General features: G+C 49.7%; 1 protein-coding gene across 3 annotated transcripts in view; it reads left to right on the forward strand.

The window, feature by feature from the left end:
- The first annotated feature begins 1,162 nt into the window (after positions 1-1,162).
- Positions 1,163-19,650, forward strand: part of NECTIN4 (nectin cell adhesion molecule 4) — a 124,039-nt gene continuing 105,551 nt past the window's right edge. Inside the window, exons 1-2 of one of the 3 annotated variants that reach the window (XM_061605951.1) lie at positions 1,163-1,218; positions 3,740-4,177. In XM_061605951.1, coding sequence (XP_061461935.1) covers positions 4,138-4,177 — 40 coding nt within the window. In that variant the 5' untranslated portion in view covers positions 1,163-1,218; positions 3,740-4,137. Of the gene's footprint in view, positions 1,219-1,368; positions 1,815-3,468; positions 3,543-3,739; positions 4,178-19,650 lie in introns of those variants that run through there. The other 2 variants (XM_061605948.1, XM_061605950.1) reach the window with 2 other exon arrangements.

Here is a 19,650-nt window from a genome sequence, read left to right on the forward strand (position 1 = left end):
AGTGAAGGCTGGAGGGGAAGATCAGGGAAGTCCTTAATGAAATCCACACAAAAAAAACCACTTTCCCCAATGTTAGCAAAGCAATGAATCCCACAGCCTTCTACAGGCAGAGGCTAAGGGGTTGTCACAAACAGGAAAAGGAGTGAAAGACAGAACGGCACCCTGGATTTAGAATCATAGAGCTGGGAGGGACCTCTAAGGCCATCATGTCCAACCCCCTGCTCAATGCAGGAATCCAACTTAATTAAAGCATCCGTGACAGATGGCTGTCCAGCTGCCTCTTGCACACCTCGTGTTGGAGAGCCCACCACCTCCCTAGTTGCTACATTTTCCTTCCTCATCAGTGTGTTTCATGGTCATTCAGATCTTGAACCTCTTGCCTCAGGAAAGGGCAAAATCCTTTGGCAAAACATCACCTTGGTGCCCTTCAAATGCTGCTGGACTACAGCGCTCACCTGCACGGCTGGAGGGCACCAGGTTTGCCAAGGCTGGGCTATTAGATCCCTGCAGATGCTACGGCTTGCAAAGGGGCTGCTTAGGAGGGCCACTTCAAAAGCTGGCAACTTTGCTGAGAACATCTGACACCTCTCCTCCCAACCTCAGTTCTCATAAGCACCAATGGGCACAGCGGGTGTGGCCTCTGCAGTAGAGAGGCGCCTGTGGGCAAATGGGTGCAATGGTGCTGCTGGGCCGCATCCCGCAGGTGCTACACACCAGGGCTCTAAAAAGTGTGTGGGGGGCTCTGAGGAGGTGCACAATGTGGTGCTAACATGAGGTGTGGGGGTGGGGGAGTGCTGACCACCATGACCCACTCCCAGTGGGGTAGTTAAGTCATGTTAGTTTCCGGCTTTCACCATCTCTGGCGGCCCCTCTCATTAGGGCAGACTTCCCCACTTGCTGGGGCCGATGGGAGTTGTAGTCTGAAACATCTGGAGGCCACCCACGTGGGGAAGGCGCCTTTAGATGAGCACGTGGGCGGGGCTCCAAATTTAGGAAAGGTCGCCTCCCCGTCCATCTCCCTCTGCACTAAGGTCCGGGGGGGGGGGGAGCTTTCCTGAGTTCCCATCTTTAGAAGCAGCGCGCCATGGACTTGAAAGCTTCCCTCCCCGGCGCCCCAGCTGGGGAACGCGCTCCCCAGGGAGACCCGCCTGGCCCCGACCCGGCCCCCCATTCCTGTTTGCTCAGGCAGTTAGAGTATGATTCTTGCTTTTTAGCTGGGTGGGTGGGTTTATTCCTCTTAATCTTATTGTCTATTATTCAGAGCCTGGAAAAGTTACTTTTTTTGAACTACAACTCCCGTCAGCCCCAGCCAGCAGGGCCACTGGATTGGGCTGATGGGAGTTGTAGTTCAAAAAAAGTAACTTTCCCAAGCTCTGCTATTGTTGTGTGTGTGTGTTGAAATTGCGGAAATGTAACCGAAAACTTGGTTTGTGACCCAGTTGTTGGATGAACGGCAGTTTAGAACGGTTTTCGAAACGACCAACAGCCCGACTCCTTCAGCGGGCCTCCCAGGGCCCTCCTCCGCCCTCTCTTCAGGCGGCAATGAATAGGGGGTAGTAGCAGTACGCCGCTGACTTCAAACCGAGGGAGACGGAGCCCTCCCGCTGGAGCGAGCCCCGGCTTCTGCCCAAAAGTCCGGCCCTGACGGCGCCGCTGCGGTCCTTCGGGCGAGGCTGGCGGGCGCACGTGCGTTGCAGCGGCCGGCCGCTCAGGGGCCGCCAGGAGAGAGACCTTCTCCGGCGAGGCGAGGCGTGGAAAGGACGCGCAGGAGCCTCTGTGGCGCGGCTCGCCTTCCGCTTCAACACCCGCAGCAGGTAAACTTTCCCGGGCTGGAAGCGCGCCCCGCCCCGCGGATCGCCCGGCCGCCTTTCCTCTGATGCTTCCTGCAAACAGGGACGTTCACTCGCATAGCAGTCGTTGCCACAAGCTCCTGCTGCCTATAACGCGCAGTTGCAGTCTTCCTCAACCTGGTGACCTCCAAGTGCTCTGAACTACAAGTCCCATCAGCCGCAGGCAGCATTTTAGGCCGAAAGGGATTGTAATCTGAAACGTCTGGTGGGCACCCGGTTGGCAAAGATTGCTTATAGGATCCCCCCCACACGCGCACACTTTAGATGGCCACTACTTCAGTAGTGAGGTATGCAATTAACCTTTTTCTTCAGTGCTTTGCCCCTGCTTCTACCGTTCACTATGTTAGCGCAAAACAATATATATACATATATGTACACACACAAGAAGTACTCTGAGTATGTGCAGTTTTGTGTTTTAAACGCACTTGAACTCAGCACCTCCATGACCGCAGGATTAAAAATGGGGGTTGCTTCTGCTTCCCTGATGCTTTACTTGAGCATAAGCAACACTTTGCTGTTGAAAAAGAAAACATATCTCTTTAAAGTCAAAATGGTAACATGGAACATTTGTAACCATTTATAGGCCTGGACAACTGCCCCCTTGACTATGGCATGTTTTTATTTAAAAATAAGAAGAAAGAAAAGATGCTGTGGGGACAAGCATCTGCCCAGGTGGGCCTGGCATGCCCCATACCAGCCCAGGTGCTGATGCAGGACCTCTTTGCTGTTGGCCCCTTCCTCTGCCTCTCTCTGGAATGAAGTCTGAGCTGCAGGGCTCTGGACTTCAGCCCCAGCCTTCCCTGTGCCACTGATACCCTTCCCACAAATTCTGCCCTGTAAAGAGCCTTTTCTCCAGTCCTTTTTGTTATTCAACTCCCCTACCCACAAAGCTGGGGTTCTGAAACCAGAAGAAAAAGAGGGGGGGGAGATGGGGGGTGGACACTTGCCAAAAGAGATTCAGCTGTGGTGGGAAGGGTTAAGCACATCTCACTTCTACCTGCTGATGGGAGCTGTAGTTCAGCAACATCTGGAGAGCCAAAGGTTCCCCACCCCTGTCTTAAAGGATTTGAAACTGCCATTTTCAAGCAATGAGGTGTTGCAGCAGTCAGAAAGCTGGGGAAATAGTATGCCCTTCTTGCAGCCTTCATCTGCCGAGTACCTTCCAGATGTTTTGGACAGCACCACCCATTGGCCCTCACCTGCACAGCCATGCTGGTTGGGGCTGATGGGAGTTGTAATCCAAAACGTCTGGAGGGCCCCAGGTTTGCAAAGACTGCCTTATTGCAGAAGTGCTTATTCGAGGATCTAGCTGCCATTCTCAACCAGTGCCTCCAGATGTTGGACCACAATTCCCATCTTTCCTGACCATTAGCAATGTTGGCTAAGGCTGATGGGAGTTGTGGTCCAACAACATCTGGAGGCACACTGGTTGAGAAAGGCTGCTCTAGAGAAACGAAACGATTTTTTAAAACTGCGTGTGTGTGGGAAAAACCTCTGATCTGGATGGCCCTCGAGTGGTGTCAGCCAGGCTTGAATGATCCTTCCCATTGAGGGTTGAGTGACACGCCTCCTGCCTTCTGGGTTGTCCAAAGGAGGCTACCAGCCTTCCTTTGGGGCCCAGCAGTGTTTCTTTGAGAGGAATTGGGGGAGCTCTGGCTGCTGGGATTGACCTCGGAGATCTCACCCAGGAAGGTGATGACTTGAACTCCCTTCCTTTTTATAAATGAAACTCGGCCCCCCTCTTTGAGAAACACCTGTTTAAACTTGCCAAACAGGTTAATATATATATTCTCTCTCTCTCTCTCTCTCTCTCTCTCTCTCTCTCTCTCTCTCTCTCTCTCTCTCTCTCTCTCCCCGTTCCCCTCCCTCTGGCGATGTGTGGAGAACAGGTTGTGGAGTTTCAAAACAGAGAAGCGATTGCACTGCACTGCGAAGAGAGCCACGATACTGACACCAAGAAAAGGGAGAATCCCCTGTCCCGGATACCCATGAGAAAGATTCATTTCCCAGGAGTCACGGAAACATCGACCCTGAGCATGGTGGCCCCTTTCTCCCCCCCTCACCTGGCGTGATCGCTCCCCCCACCCATTTATTTTATTTTTAAGAAGCTGAATACACAGCTGCTTATTTCCCCCTTAACTGCTGGGCACTGTTGTCGTTGAGAAGGCAAGGCTGATTGGATTCCGGAGGTCCTTCTCTACAACCCAGCTGGCCACTTTGGTTATAAAGTCTGCAGAAAGCACTTTGACAGCAGCAGCGGCTGAACCAGCTGGTTCCTCTTTGCACCATGTTTTGGAACGTATTCCTCCTTTTGCTGACAATCTCCGGTAAGTTATTGGCTTCTGGGCTGTTTTGCTCTCAATTTCCCCTGCTTCTTGACTTTCTGTACAATGCACACACATGTAATTTTTGTTTACTGTTGAGTTATCCAAAAGAGAGATCGTGTTTTGTAACTTCTTTTTCCCAGAGACTGACTTAAAGAGTAATTGGGTAATGATAGCTTTGGCTAATCTCTGTTGGGCTTTGGTGAGATGCTTCCAGATGGGGAAAGTCGCGCTTCAGTTCCATTCCAAGCCCACCCACCCATCCTCCTAAGCCATCCTTTGTACCTGATGGAAATGGTGGAGGGGTGTGTTTGCGTGAGTCTTAGGGATCCTAGATGTTGCTTGATCCCTTGTTGTTGACCTGCTATGGATTAAAGAATCTTTGCTTGATGTAGCCTGTTTTCCAGAAGTCAGATTCTTAAGGGGAGATGAACTGAAAATGAACATGATTGGGGTGCATAGACCAGGATTTGGGTGGAGAAGGGTTTGTTGTCAATATCTTTTGCAGAATGAACTCTTAAGATGCGATGGGACCCTTCTCCCTCTTTCTCCTCTTGCTAGAGGGTGAAATGAAAAGAGGGCTTGCAATTTGGAGACAGGTTGACAGTTTGGTGCGCCTGCAGTAGCCTGAGCCAAGGAGACTCAGCAAAGGAGGTTTATTTGTGACATGGATACAAATTGATGGGGGAAGCTTCATCAGCTGATTCCTCCCGTCTCAGGCTGCTGTTGAAAGCACAGGAGCAGCATCAGGAGAGAAAAAAGGTGGCAATACTCCTTTCAACAGACTTGGGGGGGGGGAGGGAGAGGAATGAGATGCTATATTCATTGAAGCTGTCAACACACTTGCAAACTCTTATTTGGACATATTATAGCCATAATGGCAGCATCAAAACATATTTCCTGGTTTTCAGCCAGCATTTCTTCATTCTCTTAACTGTGTCTGAAAGTTAGAAAAAGACAACCTGTTGCCAAAAAAAAGAAAAGAAAAAAAGAAATCCATTGGGGCGAGGATACAGGAAGCAAAGAAAATAACTTTCTAGTGGGAAAATGCCACATCCTGAGCTGTCTATCACAATAACTGAAGTTCACATGCCTCCCACAGGGAAGGTAGGCTGGATCTCTCTTGATCTGTTTCGTGGCAAGATCAGTCTTTCTCTCTTTCTTTCTCTCCATGGGCTGTTCTTCAAACCTCAGGTAGCCACAGAGGCTCTGTAAATGTTTGAAATAACGTTGTTTCCTGCTTGCTTGTGTGTTACGGCGGCTGAGAAGTTGCAGTGCTTGGAAACAGAATCAGGCCGGGAGAGGGAGTTACCTGAATGAAGGGAGGGGGAACTTACTGTGTACTTCAGAAGCTTGGTAACCAGCAGCAACTTGCCCCAGTGATTTTTATTTATTTATGGCAATTGGTGTTTGTGGGATGCATTGGCATGACCACATTCTGCTGTTTTCCTCACAGGGTTCCTGATTGTTTGGGCTCTGGTCTGGATTCCAGGCAGAGGCATGACAGAGAAGGGTATTTCTGACCATGTCCATCTGGATAGCCAATACGGTGCCCTCCAGTTGTTGCTGGGCTACAACTCCAGTTATCCCTGACCGTTGGCTGTGCTGGCTGAGGTTGATGGAAGGTGGAAGTCCTTATAATGTATGGCGTACGCGTTGTTGGCTATCCTTGATGTACGGAGTCAGGGTGCCACTTTGCTTTAGTGCCTTCTATCACAGCCAAGAGCAGAAATTCAGCAGGGTACTATGCCTGGAAAAGCTTCTCCTGTTGGATTTCTGCATGGTCAGAGACCAGGAGCAGATAAATTAAAGGCCCAGGCCAATGCAGAGTGCCTTCCACTCACCACAACAAACCTCCCTAATCTGGGATTGGGACTTGGAGAGCCAGACTGGTGCCATTCAGGTCCACTGGACAAGGAGTCAAGCGACACGAAATGCCCTTTTAGGGGTGTGTGTCTGGCTTTGCCTTTTCCACTTGCCTCTCCACCTATCCTCCCCCCCCAGCAGCTCCAAAGTGACTTGGCAGGTTTTGCTTTACATTCTCCAGAACAAGTCCTGCAAGAGATGCTGACTCGGGGTTTATTCCCTTTATGCAATTCCTTGAGGGCCCCAAATGCAGCTGTGAGTCACAGAGACCAGTTTGGGAAAGGCTGCAGGTTGCACGAGTCCACGGAGTCTGGGGCTGCAAGGGCTCCAGAGCCTGAGACTGTGGCGGGGGGGGGGGACAGGATAGAGGGAGATAAGGAGTGGTGCCTGGCTGGGAGAAAGGGGCCGCCCCTATTTTTTTTCCTTAGGGGCCTGCCTGTTGGACGGTGAGAGCAAAACCTCTTGGGCCAAGCAGAAAATTGATGTCAGCTTCTTGCCCTGAGTTTTTTGCTCTTTCTCTGGAGAAGGTGGCTAATTCCTCCTCCCCCCCTGGATTTTCTGGTCAAACCCTGAGAGCTGCCTAACTGCCCTTGTGGAGAAGGCCAGTGGGGCATTATAGCACTAGTTGCACTGCTGTCCATCAAAGCAGGCTCAGCACAGGGAACGTCTGCAATGGAAACTTATCCCCACTGGATCAGTGTTTGGGGGCTTGGACCCGGAGTTCCCTTAGAGAGAGAGGATAGGGATATTGCTGGTAGACTGCCTACCTGTGCCCAGCAGCCTCCCTGCCCGAGCTGGCTGAGGTGATCTTGCGGGTACTGTTGGAGAACCCACGAGCAATTGTTCTGGAGGACTTCACCACCCAGCCAAGGCCACCTTGGGGTTGCCTCAGTACGTTGTGGGTCCAACCCTCGGACCGGCCACAGGCTTGAAGTGGTTCTTGCAGCAGGGCAGAGTGTCTGGAGTGTGAGCAGGGCAGGCAGAGGGTGGTAGTAATCACGTCGCCATGGTCAGACCATTTCCTGGTGAGGGTTGGATTGGCAATGGCAGGAACCGGATGCGTCGTTTGAGGGTGCTCCTATTTTCTCTTTAAACAAATAAATAACATTACCTTTATTCATTATTACATTTATATCTTGCCTTTCCTTCAAGGAGCTCAAGGTGGTGTGCACAGTTGCCCACCTCCCCATTTTATCCTCACAACAACCCTGTGAGGTAAGCTAGGCTGAGAGGCAGTGAATGGTTGAAGGTCACCCAGTGAGCTTCATGGCTGAGTGGGGAATTGAACCCTGATCTCCCAGGGCCTCATCCAGCACTCTAACCACTACTCCACACTGGCTTGCATGATGTTAATAATGCCAAATGGGTCGCAGTTTCCAGCTTATGCAGTATTGGTAAGGGGAACCCCCGTCTCCCACCCCACTCCACTGATGCAACTCAAGGCTGCTGCAAACATGGTTGTGCAGATGTGCTGCAATCAATCCTTGGTTCATATTTCACTGCAAAGATAGCCTCTTCTCCACTGGTCAGAGGTTCCTGCCTGGACACTTCAAGGGTCAAGGTCTGTGTGGGTTTGTCCAGTGCCACACTGGGCCACCTTTTAAAAAACAAAATAATGTTACCGATGATCTTGGAACGAGAGAAAGATTCCTGTGTATAGGGTGTGTGTGTGTGTGAAGGATGAGGTGAACACTGTTGCATGATGGCTTCCCCTTCCCTGCTCAGTGAGAAGGTCCATTTTTGGCTCTCTTTCCGTTCTCTCCTGTCTCCCGCATACACGCAACATAGTTACCCCCTGCCCTCAGTTGGATGAATGGCACCTCCTTCAAGCTGTGATGGATATCTCGTTCAAGAAACAGAGAAAGTCCCAGCTTTCAGGACACCTATCAATCAGCCACCAGTTCACCTAACAAGGGAATGGCTGTGGGAAACTAGGCTTGAAACATTGTACATTAAGTTGCAGTATTTGAGACCTCATGGGCTATTTAAGTGAACAAATGTTTCTTTTTTTAATATGGAATGGAAACTGGAAGGGAGGCATTTGCAATGCAAGTGTGTATTTTAGGCCATGTATGTTTTTCAATCACATTCACATTGCCATGAGAGTGAAGGAGGAACCACTTTTAAAGGCTCAAGTGTGGAAAAAATCCCCGAGGCTTGGATAACCGGCATTTAAATTGCAGTTTGCCCCAAGGGAGGGGCTTGTTGGGTCCTCCTCAGGACCCTCTTCCCACATTACACAGCGAGAAAGCCCATCTTGTGACCCTGGGCATGGGCTCAACAGGGAGCAGAAGCCAACGTACCCGGGATACCTGTGCGATACACATTTTTGCAAACGGATTTTTGTTGCATTTGTGCTTTCTTTTTAAAGCGCGCACTTGAAAACATCTTAGGTGCCCGTTGAGCCTAAAGCAGCCGTAAGCAGTCTCTCCTTTTCCTTGCAAGAGTTCCTCCTCCTGTAAATGGACACTTCCCAAGGAGCTGTGGGGCGTTTGCAAAACAAAAGCTGAGTCTATAAGTGAGCCTACCAACGTTCCAGCTGGGCCAGTTGTGCAACACTCCCCCTTGGCAGCCGCAACCTGTTGGGCGAGCAGATTCATTTCGGAAGAGCCGGTCTGACTTTGGGATGGGTGGCTGGCTGGGTGGGGCCGGCATCAAGGCCCTGAGAAGCCGGATAGTCCCTCTTTTATGGTAAATCCCTGTCCCCGTTTTTAACCTTCTGGGGCACACATTTAAAAAATGTTGCTGGTGCATGCTGGGGGAGAAGAACCTTTTTGAGCCTTCTCTTCTGGGCTGCCTTCTGGCGGCCACATCCCAGTGCTGGGCTGGGCCGAAGGCAAAACGGGGCAGAGCAACAAAAGGTAAATTTTACCTTTTACCGTGGCGCAGAGTGGTAAGCGGCAGTAACGCAGCCGAAGCTCTGCTCACGGCCGGAGTTCGATTCCAACGGAAGGAGGAAGTCGAATCTCCGGTAAAAGGGGTCGAGGTTCACTCAGCCTTCCATCCATCCGTGGTCGGTAAAATGAGTACCCGGCATACACTGGGGGGTAAAGAAAGGCCGGGGACGGAACTGGCAATCCCACCATACGGTCTGCCTAGTAAACGTCGCAAGACGTCACCTTAAGAGTCGGAAATGACTCGCACTATAAGTGCGGGGACACCTTTACCTTTTACAGTACGCTGGTTTCTACCCACACCTTCCCACACCCCTCTCTGCCCTCCACCTAGGCGAGCGAGAGGCACGATGAAAGTTCAAAAACAGATCCCAACCAGGCAAAGACATTCAAGGAAGGTGTGAAGCAAGGCCGGCAGTGGGCGTGGCTAGAGAGGGTGTGGAGGCCTGGGGAAGGTCCCGAGGGCCACACAGAGAGGCTTGGAGGGCCACATTTAGCCTGAGGTTCCCCACCTCTTGTACTGGCATGGAAATACTTGCGCCCGTGTAGCGCACAGCTGCCGGATGCCCTTCTTTTCCTCATGTGTTACTCTTTATTTATTTATTTCTTTGTTTGTTCGTTGTACTTATATACCCACCCCCCCTAGCTGAAGCTCTCTGGGCAGTTTACAGTAACTAAAAACATTAAAACAAATATACAAATTTAAAAACAATTTAAAACACAATTAAAAAATTTAAACTCTTTGGGAGGCAGGTGTCAGGGGGCCAAAAGATAATAGATAAATAAACCCCCTGACATCACCGACAGCCACCATAATCTAGACTCTACTTGGGAGTTTGGAGGGGGGTCTCATAAACCCTTTTGGGGGCTGTACATGGCCTGCAGGCCAACGGGATCTAGAGCGTCAAGGCGGCTGAGTGTGTTTGGGCTGCAGCTGTCCTACGCTAAGTGCAAATGAGACCCACGAAGAGGTTAACGGTGCGATCCAGCATGGAGGAAGTAAGCCCCGTTGAATGCAGTGTCTGACTGACTTCAGAGTGGGGAAGGCATAGGGTTGTGCCATTCCCATTAGTTTCAGTGGGCCTACTCTGAATAGAACTAACATTGGCGATAACCCTTCTGGTGTTGCAAAATCAGGTGGGCAACTTGCAGCCCAAGGGTTCTGGCCATTGGTCTAATTTCACCGGGTGGCGCAGGGGCAGCAACTTACAAGCTTTTAAACAAGGCACTCCCAGAAAGTGAAGCCCTCCAAAAAAAACCCAGTGGTGATTTAGGAAAGATAGGGTCCAGAAAAGAGGGGGCCTCCTGGGTAAATGGGGGGGGGGTTGGAGGGTGTGTGCATGCAGGAGGCCTGGCTGTGTGGCTCTGTCCTGTGTAAGGTCGGGGCTGAGCTTCCTGTTGCTCCATGGGTGAGGTGAAAGTTGTTTTGCAGGCAGGGTGCAATTTCCTTTTTTTTTTTTTTTTTTTTACAATAATTTTTATTCAAATTTTCATAAAACCAACAAAACAAAATCAAAAAACATAACACAATAAAAATAAAAAATTTGACTTCCGATTTGTCACAGATCAGCTATAAATATATAATATATATCAAACCTGTCCCTTAATGCATACAAAATCACTTTTCTCCATAGTCTGTCTTAATTAATCGTCAAATCCCATTGTCATCATTTCATTTTTATCTTTCGACAAAAAGTCTAAGAGAGGCTTCCATTCCTTAAGAAATGTGTCTGTCGATTTTTCTCTAAGTAAACATGTCAATTTATCCATCTCTACTAAGTCCATTAATTTCAATAGCCATTCTTCCGTTGTTGGTGTTGATTCCATTTTCCACTTTTGTGCATATAATAATCTTGCTGCCGTAATTATATATAATATTATTCTTCCATATTTCTTTTCTATTTGTTTATCCATAAAACCCAATAAAAAAAATTCTGGTTTTGACTGAATATTTATCTTTAAAAATTTTTGCATCATCCTACCTATCTGTGCCCCAAATAATTTTGCCTGTTTACACAACCACCACATATGATAAAATGATCCTTCTTGTTGTTTACATTTCCAACAAACATTAGAAACATTACTATACATTTTTGACAACTTTTCTGGAGTCATGTACCAACGATACATCATTTTATAGAAATTTTCTTTAAGATTATAGCATAATGTAAATCTCAAGCCTTTTTTCCACATATTTTCCCATTGATCCATTTGTATGTTATAACCAAAATTTTTTGCCCACTTTACCATACACTCTTTTACTTGTTCTTCTTCCATATCCATTTTCAGCAAGAGTTTATACATTTTCGCAATTATATTTTCATCATTTGTACACAAACCTATTTCAAAATCAGATTTACTTATTTCAAACCCATACGCAGGCAGGGTGCAATTTCCGCCCGTTCTCCTTCCCTGCCCTGCTTGCTGGTGGCTCTTCCCTGTCCAGCCGGTTTGCTGGGCTTGTTCCTCGGGCACCAAGTTCTCATTAAAGAGGGTGGCAACTCTGTGATTCTTCAGCAGCAGGCACGGTGCCCAGGAAGAGCTTTATGGTCCAAGTTGCCCACATCAGCACCCCATCCTGGAAATGCACTGGGTGGGGGTGGGGAGTAGAAATCGCCATCCTTCTCTCTCTCTTTTAGGGAGGTGGGTGAACAGTGTGGGGGGGCTAGATTCTGAACTGTAGGCATCACCCATTCTGTGCTGACTCTTGAGTGCTTAATTCTGGCAACTTGGTTTTAATTACTGCTTCCATATGTAATCAGTACATACCTGCCTGGTGGCTAATCCCCTGGGCATGAATGGGGAGCAGGATGTTGATGGGAATAAATAAATTAATGAGGGATGTAAAAAGCTTTCCATTTCCATTATTTATTTATTTATTATTTGATTTATATCCCGCCCTTCCTCCCAGTAGGAGCCCAGGGCGGCAACCAGCCTTTGCCATCCTGGCGTCCTCCAGATGTTCTGGACTAAAAACATTCCAGGACCCAGGCTGTGGTCTGAAGCTAGGCAGGGTCAGGTCTGGCCAGTGCCTGGATGGGAGACCGCCTGGGAACCATATGTAAGCCGCCTTGAGTTTCTAGCATGAAAAGAAAGGCGGGGTATAAATGTAATAAATAAATAATAAATGAAAAAATGGAAATGGGCTGCCTTCAAGTCAATCCTGACTTATGGCGACCCTACAAATAAGGTTTTCATAGGATGCAGTATTCAGAGGTGGTTTACCATTGCCTCTAGAGGCTGAGAGGCAGTGACTGGCCCACGGTCACCCAGTGAGCTTCATGGCTGTGTGGGGATTTGAACCCTGGTCTCCCAGGTTGTAGCCCAACACTCTAACCGCTGCACCACACTGGCTCTCAAATAATAAATAATAATAATTACATACACCTCAGGCCCAGCTCAGAAAGCAGTCCAGCAGTTCAAAGCATTGTACCAGAATGGCAAAGGCTGGCTTAAATATTTATTTCCTGGTGACCTTTGTGAACCCAGCTGGCACAAAAACGGTCAGGCATTTTTTCCTCTTGCCTCTGAGGGTTTTCCCCACCTTCCCTTCCTTTGGACAGTGTGAGATTTGACCACCACCCCCATCCACTAGCTTTCCTAGACCTCCAGTGGTATAGATAAAGGCCCCAGGCTGGCAAAAGTTAGCTGTGCTTCAAGTCCTGTTGACCTCATGGGGTGAGTGAGCCCTGGCTAAATCACAAAGGATAGATCTGGCAGAAGCTGTTTCTACCTAAAAAGAACCTTTCTATCCAGAGGCAGTCTACCTCTGAAGACCAGTTGCTGGAGGATAAACAGGAGCGGGGATGTTGTCCGTTTTGTGACCTGGTTTGGGGCTTCCAAGGAAGCATCTAGGTGGTCGTTGTTGGAAGCAGGGGTGCAGACCTTTCCTCTGACTTCTGGGAAACTTTTTTCAGCCCAAGGGCCACGTTCTGCTCTGGGCAACCTTCCGAGGGCTATGTGCCAGTGGTGGGTGGGGCCAGATGCAAAAGTGGGTGGAGCAATAAATGCACATTTAACTTTGCCCGGTAGGCTAGTGCAGTGGTGGCTGGTGCCCACTGGGACTTGGTGCGGAAGGCAGGGAGCCCAACAGGACGCTGGGAAGCTGCCTTATACTGGTCAGACCATTGGTCCATCTAGCTCAGTATTGTCTACACTGACTGGCAGCAGCTGTCAGGGTTTCAGTCCAGAAGTCTCTCCCAGCCCTACCAGGAGATGCCATTGGGGGTTGAACCGGGGACCTTCTGCATGCAAGGCAGATGCTCTGCCCCTGAGCTACAGGCCTGCTCCACAGTAGGTGGAGGCAGAGCCAACGTCCCTTGTCCTTCTTCCTGCTGAAGGGCAACACTGAGGATGACGGAGAAGAAGCGGACAGCCAGGCTGGCAGGCAGGAGCTGATGGCCGGCTGAGGTTGGTGGACCAGGGCCCTATTTGCCCTTGTGGACAAGCCATCCCTGGGCTAGTTTAAACACGCAGGTGCACCCCTCTAGCCTCCGTCCATCCATCTGTCCAAGGAAGTGAGAGGCATTATCGGGGCTCATTGACACATCCCATCCAGGCAAAAAACACTTGAGGGTGTCGAGCAGGGCAGTAGGAGGTGTGACTGGGGAGGGTGCTGAGGGCCAGGCAGAGAGGCTTGAAGGGCCACGGGGGGAACTAGGTGATAAATTACTGCTGGACAAGCCAATCAGCACCTATTACCCAGGCTGGCTAAGGATGGAGCCTCCATGTTCAGTGGCAGTATACCTCTAAATAGCTATGCTCAGTAGGAGCAGGACCGTTGCCTTCCTTTTTGGTTTTGTAGGCTTCCCAGAATCTTCTCTGGCCGCTTTTGGAACAGGCAGCGCTGTCGTAGACCCTTGGCCTGATCCACAAAGGCAATTTTCTGGGAAGGAGGGAGAGGGGCCGAGGGTGGGTGCGTGGGTGGGTGGGAAGATGACCTCAGTGAGCTTGGATGGTTCTTGGGAGAAAGGAAACCCTGCAAAGACAGTGAGGCTGGAGAATGATAAAAATCCGGAGTGTGGCAATGCTGCTCAGACCAGAAGGTCAAGTGGGCGCATGTTGTTTACGTGCCATGGCATGTTCTCCTCTCTGCATTAACAAGCTGGCTTCCGTGCATGTGAAAGGAGCTGTGGCTGTCAGGCAAGGCTGGGCGCTGCACAGGTGCTCGAATCCTGCAAACCATTTGAGGTAGGCTTCCCCAACCTGGTGCCCTCCAAGTGTTTTTGATTCCAACTCCCACCAGCCCCAGCCAGCACAGCCGCGTGATGATGGGGCTGATGGCAGAGGGAGTCCCAAACATCTGCAGGGCACCAGGTTGTCAAGAGCCGATTTAAGGAGACACAGAAAGGGCCAAATCTGCTTTGGACTTTCGTGTTTAGGAAGGGTGCCAGTCCTCATGAGCCACTATGGAACTGAAAGGGTAAGAGTTGCCCTTTTATTTAGAAAAGGTTCCTGTCCTCATGAGCCACTTGGTACCCAAATTGTTATAGGAACTTAGGAATCCCCCTTAAACTGAATCGGGCGATTGGCCCACCTAGCCCAGTATTGTTGACACTGATTGGCAGCAGCTCTCCAGGGTTAGAGGCAGAAATCTTTCCCAGTCCTACCTGGAGGTGCTGTCACGGCTTGAACCCAGAGCCTTCTACATGCAAAGCAGACGCTCTTCCACTGAGCTGCAGCCTGTCCTGCCTGCTGCTTTGTAGCTCTCTTCCCTTGTTGTTGTTACGTGCCTTCAAGTCAGTTTTGACTTATGGGTACCCTGTGAATAAGGGACCTCCAACAGCATCTGTCATGAACCAGATCTTGTAAGTTCAGGTCTGTGGCTTCCTTCATGGAATCAATCCATCTCTTGTTTGGCCTTCCAGTGTGCGGCAGCTGTGAAAAAGGCAAATTCCATGCTAGGGATAATTAGGAAAGGTATTGAAAATAAAACAGCCGATATCATAATGCCGTTGTATAAATCTATGGTGCGGCTGCATTTGGAATACTGTGTACAGTTCTGGTCGCCTCATCTCAAAAAGGATATTATAGAGTTGGAAAAGGTTCAGAAGAGGGCAACCAGAATGATCAAGGGGATGGAGCGACTCCCTTACGAGGAAAGGTTGCAGCATTTGGGGCTTTTTAGTTTAGAGAAAAGGCGGGTCAGAGGAGACAGAAGTGTATAAAATTATGCATGGCATTGAGAAAGTGGATAAAGAAAAGTTCTTCTCCCTCTCTCATAATACTAGAACTCGTGGACATTCAAAGAAGCTGAATGTTGGAAGATTCAGGACAGACAAAAGGAAGTACTTCTTTACTCAGCGCATAGTTAAACTATGGAATTTGCTCCCACAAGATGCAGTAATGGCCACCAGCTTGGATGGCTTTAAAAGAAGATTAGACAAATTCATGGAGGACAGGGCTATCAATGGCTACTAGCCGTGATGGCTGTGCTCTGCCAGCCTAGTCAGAGGCAGCATGCTTCTGAAAACCAGTTGCCAGAAGCCTCAGGAGGGGAGAGTGTTCTTGCACTCGGGTCCTGCTTGCGGGCTTCCCCCAGGCACCTGGTTGGCCACTGTGAGAACAGGATGCTGGACTAGATGGGCCACTGGCCTGATCCAGCAGGCTCTTCTTATGTTCTTATGTTCCTCTTTTTCAACTGTTTTTCCCAGCATTATTGTCTTTTCTAGTGAATCATGTCTTCTCATTATGTGTCCAAAGTATGATAACCTGAGTTTCATCGTTTTAGCTTCTGGTGACAGTTCTGGTTTAATTTGTTCTAACACCCAATTATTTGTCTTTTTTGCAGTCCATGGTATGCGCAAAGCTCTCCTCCAACACCACATTTCAAATGAGTTGATTTTTCTCTTATCCACTTTTTTCACTGTCCAACTTTCACATCCATACATAGAGATCGAGAAATTTGTTGTTATATGCCTTCAAGTCGATTACGACTTATGGTGGCCCCATGAATCAGTGACTTCCAAGAGCATCTGTCGTGAACCACCCTGTTCAGATCTTGTAAGTTCGGGTCTGTGGCTTTCTTTATGGAATCAATCCATCTCTTCTTTGGCCTTCCTCTTTTTCTATTCCTTTCTGTTTCTCCAAGCAAATGTAAAAATTGGGAGGCCATCACCAACCAGATGCTCTGGACTTTCATTGGCTTCGGCAGTTCTCTCTCAGATGCCTCCGTGGAAATTAGTCCCTTTAACTGCCGGTCCCCAGGACCGCTCTTAAGGGTGTGGCTGCCTCTGGTGTTGTTCACCCCAGATCACTGATGGCTTCCGCCAGGCAGGCCTTGCAAGGGCCCTGCCAGGATACTTGTTAGAAAGGGGACTCGTGTCCCGTATCTAAAGGAGATGTGGGCCAGGCTGGGGGCGGGGTTGCAGCTCTATGGTGGAGCATCTGTTTGGCATGCAGAAGGTCCCAGCTTCAACCCCTGAGGGCAGCATCTCCAGGTGGAGTTGGAGAAGAATCCTGCCTGAATCCCTGCAGAGCCCCTGCCCGCCAGCGTAAATAATACTGAGCTAGATGAAGCAGAGGTCTGACTCAGTTTGCTATGCTCCATCCAAAGGCATAGTTGTCCGGGGATGTGGGGGGGCGGGCGTAGACCTATTACTTTTTTGGGAGCAGGGTCCCGGCCAGGTCCCTATGTATGAGCCAAAGCCAATCAGCATGAAAAGGGAGCGTGTTAGCCAATGAGAAGAGTCCTTGTCCTTTCATGCTGAGTAGACCCAATCAGCATGAACGGAGGTGAGCCAGCCACTGAGAAGACTCTTCTCAGTAGCTAACACACATCCTCTCCTTTCATGCTGATTGGCTCGCGAGATGACAGGGAGAGCAAGGGAGACGAGGGAAAGTGGGAAAGGGGGCATGACTGTGAGGGGTGTGTGGCATGACTGTCATGAAGGGACCCTGCACTTCTGAATTTGCCACTGCACTACTGGCTCCCATCTGATTTTGCATACTGTCTCTGATAGCTATATACTTCTGGAAAGCTTGTCATAATCGCAGCAAGGTGGACTTAGCCATCCTCAGTTGCTGACGCTGTGAGCCAGTGCGATGCAATCAGAAGGCCTGGGTTCAAATCCCCGCTCAACCGTGCAGCTCACTGGGTGCCCTTGAGCCACTTGCCAGCTCTCCACCTCTTATACCTCACAGGACTGTTGTGAGAATAAGCTTGGGGGACGAGGGAAGGACCATCTAGCCCACTTTGAACTCTTTGGAGAAAACGACGGATATATATATAATAAGTAAGTGAATAGCCTTGGAGATCCCAAACTGCTATAGCCCAGCGACTGGGGCACAGCTGCGAGTCAGGAAATCTCTGTCTCTCCTCTGGCTTCTGCCCTGGGTATATTTGGTGGCCTCACAGTTCAGGCCATTCAGCTGCAGTCCTCCTGTTTACAAGATTGGGCCTAATGACAATGACCTGCCTTTCAGGGTTGTTGCGACATGTCACTGATGCAATCGTAGTGCATTAGCAGTGGGTTTATATTGGACCGTCCGCACATCATTCCACTATTGGTTGTTCTGCAATGCTTCCTCAATGTTACCACATTTTTGCTCTCTGGCGCAATAAAAGCAAAATAGGATTTCAGTAAGAGGTTAGGGGGCATGCAGTGATTGGAAACGAAATAGTCTGCCCACCCCGAAACATTTGCAGACCCCTAACTGTATTGAAATCAGTATCAAGTATAATTGCCTCAGTAGCATCATTAGCACAAACAATCACGAATGCACAATAAAAAAAGATGTCTGGAGGTGCCCTAGGATCATGGCTTAAGAAAGTTCACCGTGATGACGTTTGGCTTACGGGACTTGACCAGGGGCAGGCTAAGGAAACAGTGGCAGAGCTGTCCGTGAAAGCAGCGTTTAGGATCAAGGACTGCTGCCGTGTCTCACTGAATCTCATTCTAACCCTTGCCTAGAATGCCTGCCAGGGGTAAACACCCACTGTGTGCTTTTGATGCAGATGAGGGTGCCGGTTGTCTGAGAGCTCACACGCCTCCTCTGAGCCAAGCCCTGTTCTCTGCCTCCGATCTTCTTCACCTAGGGTTCTCCAGAAGCCGGAGAGGAGAGGAGGCACCTCTGTGCTGCGCCTTCTTTGTTTTCTCCTGCGTCCACACCCTTATTCCTTTTCTCTCTCCCCCCCCCCCCGCTACCTATTGTATGTGTCCAGGCACATCCTCTCTCAGCGTACAATATCTGCTAACAGGAGAAGCCGGAACAGGCGGCTCCTGATGCGTCCTTCCCTTTCTCGTCAGGTCGGCTGCTGGCTCTTGAAAGGACGAGGCCTGCTGGCAGGAAGCCCTGGGGGGTGAGGGGTGCAGGCTTGCGTAAGAGTGGCCAGCACCATCCCCTTGTGGGCATGGCGGGCAGGAGGGATTGCATTTTGATGCCCGGGGCTTGAGCCACTCTTGGCACGGCCCCAGCACAGGAGCCAAAGGAGGCGGTGCACATTCCTCCATGAACTGCATGGATCCACTCACCACAATGGCGCAATTGGCCCAAGGTACAACGGCACCTTCACTGCTTTCCGGTGCGGCCCAAATCTTGGTAGGCAGTGAGGAACAGGGAGAGCAGCCTTTGCTGGATCAGACCAAGAAGGGAGCCATCCATTCCAGGAGTGGGGAATCTGAGGCCCGCTGGAGGTCGCTTGGACTCCAGCTCCCATCAGCAGCAGTCAGGAGAGCCAGTGCTCAGGGATGATGGGAGTTGTAGTCCAGCAACATTTCGAGGGCCAAAGGTTAGCCACCCTTGATCTAGTCCAGCAACCTGTTTCCTACATTGGTCAACCAGGTGCTTCTGGGAAGCCCCACTAGCAAGACAGGTTCCCTTTCTCTGTTTGTTCCCCAGTTAACTGGTATTCAGTGGTAGACTGCTGATGTATGTGAAGGTTTCATTGGGCTTAAGAATACACAAAGAACCCTGCTGAATCAGCCCAGGATCTTGTCTCCCATAGTGGGCAGCTTTTGGAAAACCCTCATGGCCAGTAGGCTTTAATTCTCCCTCGCTCATAGAGTCCCAGTGACTGGTTCTCAGAGGTAGACTGCTTCTGATGCTGGAGGTTTCACTTGGCTCCTCCATTTGTGTACAGGGTGCTTTCCAACAGATCCTCAAAATATCATTCCTCCTGAAATTCTTAAAACAGCCTTCCTTGACACTTTAGACTACAGTTTCTGTCAGCTCCAGCCAGCATGGCCAACGGATCTGTAGTCCAAGAGGGCACCAGGTTGGAGAAAGGCTGCCTTAACCCTTCAACTCCATCCTCACAGCTAAATACAAGTTAGTGTACCTGTCGATGTTAATTCTGTCCTGCGCTTTTTTACCACCCCCAGCACTCAGCTCCTCTTCTCTTTCTCTGTTGTCACCCTTCCTCTTGGTCTCCCTTGCATTTCGTTTACTTATCTTGCTCATGTAAAGCCCAACCTGTGTTTGTGATGATTAATAACAATATTATTCTGTTTCAAGTGCAAGGCTGATGACGATGAAGGCAGCGGGCTGGCAGAACAGCACCTGTCGACATCGACTTTTCCGCATCATACTTGTTGGGAAACTGAAGGTTGCCACTTAAGTGGACAGGAAAGAGAGACACGTAGCCCACTGGCACTTGTGCCCGCATGTGTAAACAAATGCTTAAACAAGCGCATGTCAGCACATCACCGTTTTAAGTGTACACCATTCCACGTCTCAGTGGCTGGAGCACAAGAACACAAGCACAAAGTGATTCTA

The sequence above is a fragment of the Rhineura floridana genome, chromosome 22 (assembly GCF_030035675.1).
Source record: "Rhineura floridana isolate rRhiFlo1 chromosome 22, rRhiFlo1.hap2, whole genome shotgun sequence".
NCBI classification, from domain to species: domain Eukaryota; kingdom Metazoa; phylum Chordata; class Lepidosauria; order Squamata; family Rhineuridae; genus Rhineura; species Rhineura floridana.